Source organism: Tupaia chinensis, unplaced genomic scaffold (assembly GCF_000334495.1).
Source record: "Tupaia chinensis unplaced genomic scaffold, TupChi_1.0 Scaffold000561_1, whole genome shotgun sequence".
Taxonomy (NCBI): domain Eukaryota; kingdom Metazoa; phylum Chordata; class Mammalia; order Scandentia; family Tupaiidae; genus Tupaia; species Tupaia belangeri.
Genome location: NW_006160074.1, coordinates 1,022,223 through 1,030,502, shown reverse-complemented (window position 1 = coordinate 1,030,502; position 8,280 = coordinate 1,022,223). Strand labels below are relative to the sequence as shown.

The window sequence follows — 8,280 nt, the reverse complement described above, 5'->3', positions numbered from 1 at the left end:
TGGGATGAGGGTGAGTAGGCCCGCTGCCTGGGCACCTGCTCAACACACTGACGTCTGGGCCTCTCCCTAGCCTCCCCCTCCGTGCTTCCCAGCCCGGGCAGGCCGGGAGCCCCTGCCGCCTGCCGAGGGCGCTGTCTCCAATGCACAGGGCCCAGCCATGGCCACAGTTTGCATCCAGGCCAGGCCTGGAGACCTGGCTGTTCCCCCAGCGGGTGCCGATGGGGGCCTCGTCCTCTAGTCGCTGCTGAGCACAGCGGCGTGTTCCCCAGAAGCCTGGGGGGCAGGCTGTACTCTGGGCACCTGTGAGGCTGAGATGGCCCATCTCCAGCATGTGGCTGGACGAGGATGGGGTACATGTGCCCCACCAGGGGCAGGGATGGACGCTGGATGGACATGGCTGTCCAGGATTCCGAAGAGCAGTGCTCCTCGAATACTGTCTAGGTTAACACGCTAGCAAGGCGGGGGTGGGGTGGGGTGGGAGGTCAGAAGAGGTCTGCAGACAGACATGGCCTGGGTGGGGGGCATTAAGGCCAGGAGCACTTACGTCTGGGCAGGAGGCAGGAGATGAAAGGCCCCTCGGAGCGGGAGTGGCAGCTCTCCTTCCCAAGTCCGGATGACCTGGAGCCCTCTCCCCCAGTCCCTTGCAACTGGAACCCCACGCCCTCTTGTCACGCTTCTGCCTCAGCCTGTCTCCCCCACCCCCAAATCAAGACCACCTTTCTTCATGGTCACTATTTATTCTTTGTTCCTTTTTCTTTTTGTAAGAAACAGTCACAAAAACCAGTGCAAAGCCATTGTGTGGGCGTCCTGTTTTATATTACAAAAACTCTCGACATAGAATGTGAAGGGCTCAGGAGAGAATAAGTTAGCTCTGCTACCTACTGCAAGGGGCGGTTACAGTTCCCAGACCTTCCACGCAGGACCCATGGGCCGAGGGCATGGGGTGCTGGGGCCTTGGCTAGTTTGGAGAACCCTGTCTGGGCCCCTTTGGCATGGCCAGACGGGAGGTGGAGAGGCCTGAGCAGAGAGGCTGGAGGCTGGATATTCACCGGGGGGTGGGGGGTGGGGTGGGGAGTGGGGTCGGAGCCCCAGCCCATAGGGGCAGGGCGTGTCTTCCTTGTTCCATGCCCTGATGGGGTCAGAGAAGTCCCTACCTCCACGCCCTACAAGCAGCCAAACAGCTGCTACCAGAAACTTACTGGGGAACCCACTGGGGATTGGGGGGTGCAGCCGGCTGAGCCCTGGTGCCCACAGGGCTGTGCTCTGCAGGGAGGCTCAAGCTTCTCTTCCACGCCCCTTGCATGCAGCTGCTAGCCCTGGCCGTGGCACAGCAGTGGCTGCCAGCTGTCCCAGCCTGAGGGTGGTCAGTGACAGCAGAGTGGAGCCAGACTGGTGTAGAGCTCCTTGGCACCTTCACAGAAAGCCCTCGGGAATGGGAGTCTCAGATCCACCCTGGAACCCGCCTCAGCGTCAATTCCTCCTAGACCTTCCCCCTTCTCCCAGACCAGAAGCTGGGATCCCCCTGGACTAGAGCCACAAAGTTGTTAAATTTGACTCAACCCCACCCAGCTGGGTTTGGGTGTTTTTGTCAACCTCAGACCAGCCGTTTGTTCCTCCCAGGAAGCTGAGGCAGGCTATGTGTGGGTGGGTCCAGAGAGGAACAGGCCTCAGGCCCTTCTCAAGCCAGGCAGGGGTATCAGCTGCAGCACCCCCAGATCCTGGGAGCCACTGAGTGGCTCATGGCACCACTTCCACAGGGAAGCTGGGAAGACTGAGCTTGGAGAGCAGGAGGAAGGGCCAGCACCGGTGGGCACGGCAGGGAGGGGGCCAAATCAAATCCTTCCAGCAGGTGCAGAGCTCTGGCCTTATGGTAGAAGGGGGTGGGCAGGGGGCACCGGGTTCTAGGCTGCAGCTGTCTCCCAGGTGGCTGGGAAGACTAGGGGAGCCTGACAACAGAACGGGCTCTTCCTTGAACCTGGACAGGGACAGTGGAGACAGAGGCGTGCAGGCACTGTGCCTCTGTCATGCCTGTGTCTCAGCAGACATCACTAATCAAACTTGAGGTATCTGGAAGACATCACTAATCAGAAACGCACTGCTTTCTCCCAGAGTACAGACCAGACCTTGGATCCCTGGTACAACCTCTGGCAGTCCTTCTTACTGAATGGGGTCCGGGCATCTTGCAACCAGTTGCCAAAACTGGTCTGGAGTTTGAGGCCTGTGTAGTGTGAGTGTGGTGTGGGTGTGAATATGCCGGTCTGGGAGAACCTCTCCCTGCCCTAGCCTGGAAGGATCACGTGGACCATGAAAGGACAGGGAGCCGTGTCCGCAGACATGGCTGGGATGCTCTGGGGTTCTTCAGCTGGAGGTTAGAAGGCTCGGGAAGTCCGCGTGTGATTGTAACACCCAGGAAGGAGAGAGCGAGTGGGGTGCCATGGACGGAACCACAGAGACAGAAACCTTCTGTATATTGAGCTGAAGCCAAGTCCAAGCGGAGCAGAGGTAGCAGGCTCTCCGTCCGCAGAGGTATTCAAGAAGGCGGTGAAGTCTGAGCAGGGACCTTTCAGCAGACACCCAAGCCTGTGGTCTGGATGGGAAGGGGGAAACCAGATGAACTCGGGGTTTCTTCCACCCTGGGAGCCATGAAGCTGGGGAAACAGAGAAGAGGGTGGCTTGCGGGACGGGGCGGACAGTGTGGGTCCATGTGGGTTTGTGGGAGCTAGGAGGTGTGCGGGAGGGCGGTCAGGGTGGCACGGTATAGACTTTTCTTGGCTGCAGAGTTGGGGGGCAGCTCCTGGCAGCCTGCCCCTCTTCAGGGGAGACCAGCCTGCTGAGGCCGGCTGAGCAGCAGCTGACAGTCCCGGCTGGAGTGACGGCGTCCTGGAGCACCTGCACCCAGGACCGTGTTCGGAACCGCCATGCATGTGCTGGGTGGCTGCGGACAGGTCACTGGCCCTCTCTGGGCCTTTGAAGTTATTTGGTCCAACAGATGGGGAAAGCCGGGACCCTGCCAGCTGGGCCATTCTTAGATCCAGTGTCTGCAGTAACTCCTGGCCCCGGCCTGGAGCGGCTACAATTCCATCATCCACCGGACTGGAGATGGCGGTTTGTCCCAAGTCCTATGGACATGGCAACTGAGTCTTTGGGGGCCTCTGGGCTTTGGCGACCTCTGGGAGATCTGCTTCTGTCTCCTCGTCGCCTAAACCCTCACGTTCGTGGCACTGTGGCACCAGGTCCTGAAGCTGTGGGGAGAGGGCCCGAGCCCGGGAGGCCAGTGTCTGGCTGGCCACAGAGGAGACCTGGGGCTGCTGTCCTTTGGTCTCTGGAGCAGTCCACAGGCTGCGTCAGGCGCTGGGGCCCTGGGAGAACCATGGCGCCTGCCGCGGTGTCCAGGCAAGGGCCCCTCAGTCGTTAATTTTCATCACTTCGTTAGGTTAAAAAAATAGCTCTGTTCCCCAGCCCTATCCTGGGCATCCACTCTGGCCCCAGCTCCCTGCTGGGGCCACCAGGACGGGAGAGGGGCGGGCGGGCGAGGGCGCCGGGTGGTGGGTGGGGCGTCGCCAGGCCACGCCCCCTACTGGATGCCGCGGAAGAGGCACATGGCGAAGATCATGGCGAAAAGCTGCAAAAGAGGCAAGAGTTGACTTTTTAGGCTGGTGCCCCTCCAGAGGCTGCCCCAACCCTGCCCCAGGGGAAGGGGCCATCTGTCTCCTCTGGGGGGTTATCCGACATCGCCCTCAGGGCAAGCCGCCTGCCCCCTCCGGTGGAACCATTCTGAAGGGGCCTTTGGGAACCGAGTCTTGGGGTTAAATCCAGCTCCCGACTCACGCCGGTGACCTTGGGCACAGCGCGGCCCAGCTCGGAGCCCGAGTGTGTGTGGAGAGCTGCATGGACCAGCGAGGTCCCCTACAGTCACGCAGCACCACGCAGGGCAGCCAGGGCTTGACCCGAGCCCGTGCTTGTGACCCCTTCCCGCTCACAATTCTAACAAGGTCATGATGCCTGTCATCTCACAGCTGCTCCGGAAACGGTCACCACACCGTCGTCACTGGTGGGCCAGGCAGGCGTGCCCTCGAGCGTGGCCACTGGACACCTGTGAGGGCCCTGGGGGCGAGGCGGGCAGAGGCCCCGACTCGTCTCTGATGTCCCACGGCCAGAGTGCTTCCAGGTAGGACAGGCCGGGTGGGGAGGCAGGGCTGGCGCAGGGCCGGGGACAGGTCACCATCTTGGTGGGAGCGTGCCCTGCGCTGGGCTGGCCGGACCTGTGGGCTGGGCAGGGCATGAGGCAGTGGATCGCGCGCATGAGTCCTGCTTATGGAGCCCAGCACTTACCAGGGCTAGCGCCTGCCATCTTTTTTTTTTTTTTTTTTTTTTTTTTTTTTTTTTTTTTTTTTTTTTTTTTTTTTTTTTTTTTTTTTTTTTTTTTTTTTTTTTTTTTTTTTTTTTAAAGAATTATTTATTTTATTTATTATTCTTTTAAAATTTGACCAGAGAGAGGGCAAGTGAGAAAGCAAGCCACCAGGACTGGAATGCGGTTGACCATGTAGGAGTCCAGTGCCTTCAACACCACACCACCTACTGGCTCTGCTGCCTGCCATCTTCAAGCCCCATGGCCCCCCAGGACGGGGTGATCAGCACCATGAGCAGACGAGGCAGCTCATGTCTGGGGAGGCAGAGCGGGGCCCTGAGGCCCTTGCTCTGCTGAAACACACCGCCGCGATTTTCTGCTCCCTGCTCAACGGTGCCACACCCATGCCTGCTGGCACCCAGGGCCCAGTGTGTGTCTGCTGATGAGATGACAGGGGAGTGACCCCTCCCTCCCTCCCACCCCCCGTGGCCTCCACAGAGCTGCTGTCTCAGCAGGCTGTGGGACGTTTGTGGCACCAGGTGCTCTGGGCTCATCCCACTGCAGGTGAGGACTGGCTGGACACTGGGTGCCCTTCCTGGACATGGGCAGGGGTGGCTGAGGCTGCCCCAGAGCTCACGCAGCACTAGACTAATCAATCTACTGCTGGCGGGCAGGGTGTGGGCCAGGACACAAATGCAGCTCCTCCTTTTGGCTGAAGCGCCACCTCGTGAGGTCAAAGACCCCTCTGAGGGGCCGGCAGGTGGCATAGCGGTTACATCACTATGGCTGACCGCGAGTCCTGGACCTGGTGCTTGAAAATCACGCTGAGTGCATGTGTGTCCACGATTCTGGGAGGAGAATGGAGAAGGGACTGCAGCGTGGCCATCCCCCCAGGGGTGGTTTCTCACTTTCCCTCTCACCGTCTCTGTCTCTCTCTCGCTGGGGAGTGTGCATGCTCTAAGGAAGAGAACTTCTTTTTTTTTTTTGAGAGGTTTTTCCTATTAAAAAACTTCTCGCCAGAAAGACAGAGCCAGAGAGACAGAAAGCGAGAAATCACCCCCCCCCCAGGGGGGATGGCCACGCCACAATCCCTTCTCCTCCATTCTCTTCTCGGGATCTTGGGTACGCACACACACGCGCCTGGCTGAGTTTTAAGCCACCGGGTCCGGGACACCAACTGCGGTCGACTACTTGGGAGTCCAGCAACATAGTCATTATGCCAACTGCTGGCCCCGACAAAAACCTCTTAAAAAACAAAAACAACACCACTCTGTGAGGTTAATAAGGCCCTGAAGGCCTTGAGCATCGTCCAGAGAAACATCCAGAATCCTTAGGCTGCAGCCTGTCCCTCAAAGCAACTGTGTGACCGGTCCTCAAGAGTACATCCAGACCTTAGAGCTGGGGAGGAGGGAGCAGGGCCTGCCCACCCCCACTGCCAGCAGGTGGCGCAGGCCTGTCAAATCTGGCGCCCACGGTGATGGTCAGTGGTAGTGCACCTGGTGGCTCACCACCCCTAGTACCGCCTTTGGTCCTGGGTGAAGCCAATGTAGCTGAGAAGTGGGCTGGGGGTGCAGGCCACGGCATCTGCCCCAGGTTCCAGTGGGGCCCCACTCACCTCGATGGCCAGTACTCCGATGGCCAGGGCTCCAGCCAGGTACACATAGGTTTCGAAGGCATTGAGGATCACCGTGTAGCAGCCCTGGTTGGGAAGGTGCAGAGGTGAGGCCGCAGCCAGGAGGGACACCAGCCACAGGCCAGTGTTGTGGCATGAGGCCCCAGGGCTCAGGCTTACCCATCGCACCCCTGCTGGACAGGACAGCGGGGAGGGGTGGGAGGCAGGGCAACCATAACAACCATTCAGCAGCATTGCAGAGACCCTTAGCCACCCAGGCCCTAAGGTGGCTGACACTGCCAGCCTGGGGCCACGTCAGCCACAGGCCCTCCCTAGGGTAGCGCCCAGTGACTGCGGTTTTGGGAGGTTCCTGTGAATATCCCAGCTCCCTGCCACTCTAGAGAAATGAGAGATTCTGGTGAGGCGAGCCATCATCCCCATGAGCAGCCCCGGCTGCTGGAGGACAGCAGGAGAGGAGGTCTGAGCTGGACATTTGGACCTTGTCTCGCTGTGCTACTGAGAGCCCCGTTAAAGGCTGTTTGATGGGGACAGAGCCTGGGGTGCCCAAGGGCTCCATTGCAGGCCAGCTGGCCAGGCCTCGCACAGGTGGACAGGAGAGCCTCATCTGCCCAGCCGGACCTGGGCAATCCTGGATGTGTTACAGACCTCTGCGGGGATGACTTCAAACTTTTATTCAGCCATTTAAAATTTTATTTATTTATTTTTTAAGTTTTGTTATAGAGCATGCATGCTCACCAGGGATAGGAATAGAAATGAAGAGAAGGAAAAGTAAGAAAGCACCCCCTATGGGATGGCTAGGCTACGATCCTTTCTCCTGCATCCTCCTCTTGGGATTTGGGCAAACGTGTACATGTGCCCCACGTGATTTTCAAGTCTCCGGGTCTTGAACCATGCAGTCGGCCATGAGAGCCAGCTGCCTTAACCTCTGGCCCGTTGTAATCCCCACAAGGTGCCTTTGGCCCTAAGCCAACCACAGTGCCTAATACCAGCCCCTGTACCCCATCACACAGTCCGGGTTTGTGACGCTCTTGGGGGGCTGTCTAGACAGGAAACAACAATAACTGGGAGTACTGCCGGGTGGGCACACGTGTGGGCCCTTGGCCCGGCTGCCTGGGGTCCCAGCCCACCACCACACTTTCTGTGGAATCCTGGGCCATCTGCTTCCACGTGTGGTGGCTCTCTCCCCTATAAAGTGGGGTTATTTACACTAACCACCCACAGGACTGGCGGGAGGATGAGATGAACATGAGCGGCTCTTGGTCCTGGGGCTCGTCCTCCCTCTCTGCTCCCCGCTCCAAGCAGGTCCCTCAGAGCACAGAGCTGGGTGTGTGGGTTTCCGCCATGTGCCAGGTGTCACTGCAAGACTGACCCCCATGCAGACACACACACACAGGTACAGGAGATGCAGCCAATCCCTCCCTGACCATGAACCCGACATTGGCACACCTCACCTGGACGGTTGGCAAGATGCCAGGACCACGTCCAGTAGACAGAGGCATCCCTGTGCCCCTCGTGGCTGCACGGCCCCGGGGACCTGGCTACTCATCTCCCCTGACTGACTGTGACACCAAAAGACCCTCTGGGCCCCTGGACTGAACCAAGCTGACCGGGTTGGCCAACGGTACTGGGACAGCCTTGGTGAGGGGAGTGGACGGGGCGGTGCCACCATCACTGAGCCTGTCCCCTCTCAGCATCGTGGCCAGGGCCTTGTGCACGCTCTCATTCAGTCCTCATCCCCTGGGGAGGAGGGCTTTGCCTGCATTTCACCTGGGAGGGAAGGAAGGAGAGAGCACAGCGGGGGTGGGGTACCTTGTCAGGGGGAAGGGGAGCCAGGGCTACACTGAGGGGGGCTCCAAGTCCCCGCTCTCTCCTCTGCCCAAAGGGGAAGGGAGCTGGGTGCCAGGAAGGCTCAGCTCTCCGCACGTGGGCCAGGCCCTGGCTCGGAGCCCGGCACACACTACACCCTGGGTGTCACCACACCTCCCTGCTCCTGCCCCGCCAGACACTGAGGCCACCCCAACTGAGGCCTCCTGACCAAGTGGGCTGTCACAGCAGCCGTCCTCACTCTGCCGGAAGGGAAGGTCCCCCGACCCTGCTTGTGTGCAGAGTCACCCCCAACCCAGTTTGACAAAGTGCCCATGGGGTACCTCTGCCATGGCTGCTACCGTGGTCACTGGGTGTGTGCAGTGGCCCTCACATGTCCACAGTCAACGTGCCCCAAGTCAGAGACCAACCTCAACACCACCCCCACCTCTGTCCTCCCAGCTGGGACCACCAAGGCCATGGGACGTCACCTGCT

General features: G+C 59.7%; 1 protein-coding gene across 1 annotated transcript in view; it reads right to left on the bottom strand.

Moving 5' to 3' along the window:
* Positions 1-2,451: 2,451 nt before the first annotated feature.
* TSPAN18 (tetraspanin 18) overlaps positions 2,452-8,280 on the bottom strand; it is a 179,349-nt gene continuing 173,520 nt past the window's right edge. Inside the window, exons 9-10 of the mRNA XM_006157759.2 lie at positions 5,964-6,047; positions 2,452-3,622 (exon numbers count right to left, since the gene is read on the bottom strand). Of these exons, the coding sequence (XP_006157821.1) occupies positions 3,575-3,622; positions 5,964-6,047 (132 nt within the window). The 3' untranslated portion in view covers positions 2,452-3,574. The remainder of the gene's footprint in view (positions 3,623-5,963; positions 6,048-8,280) is intronic.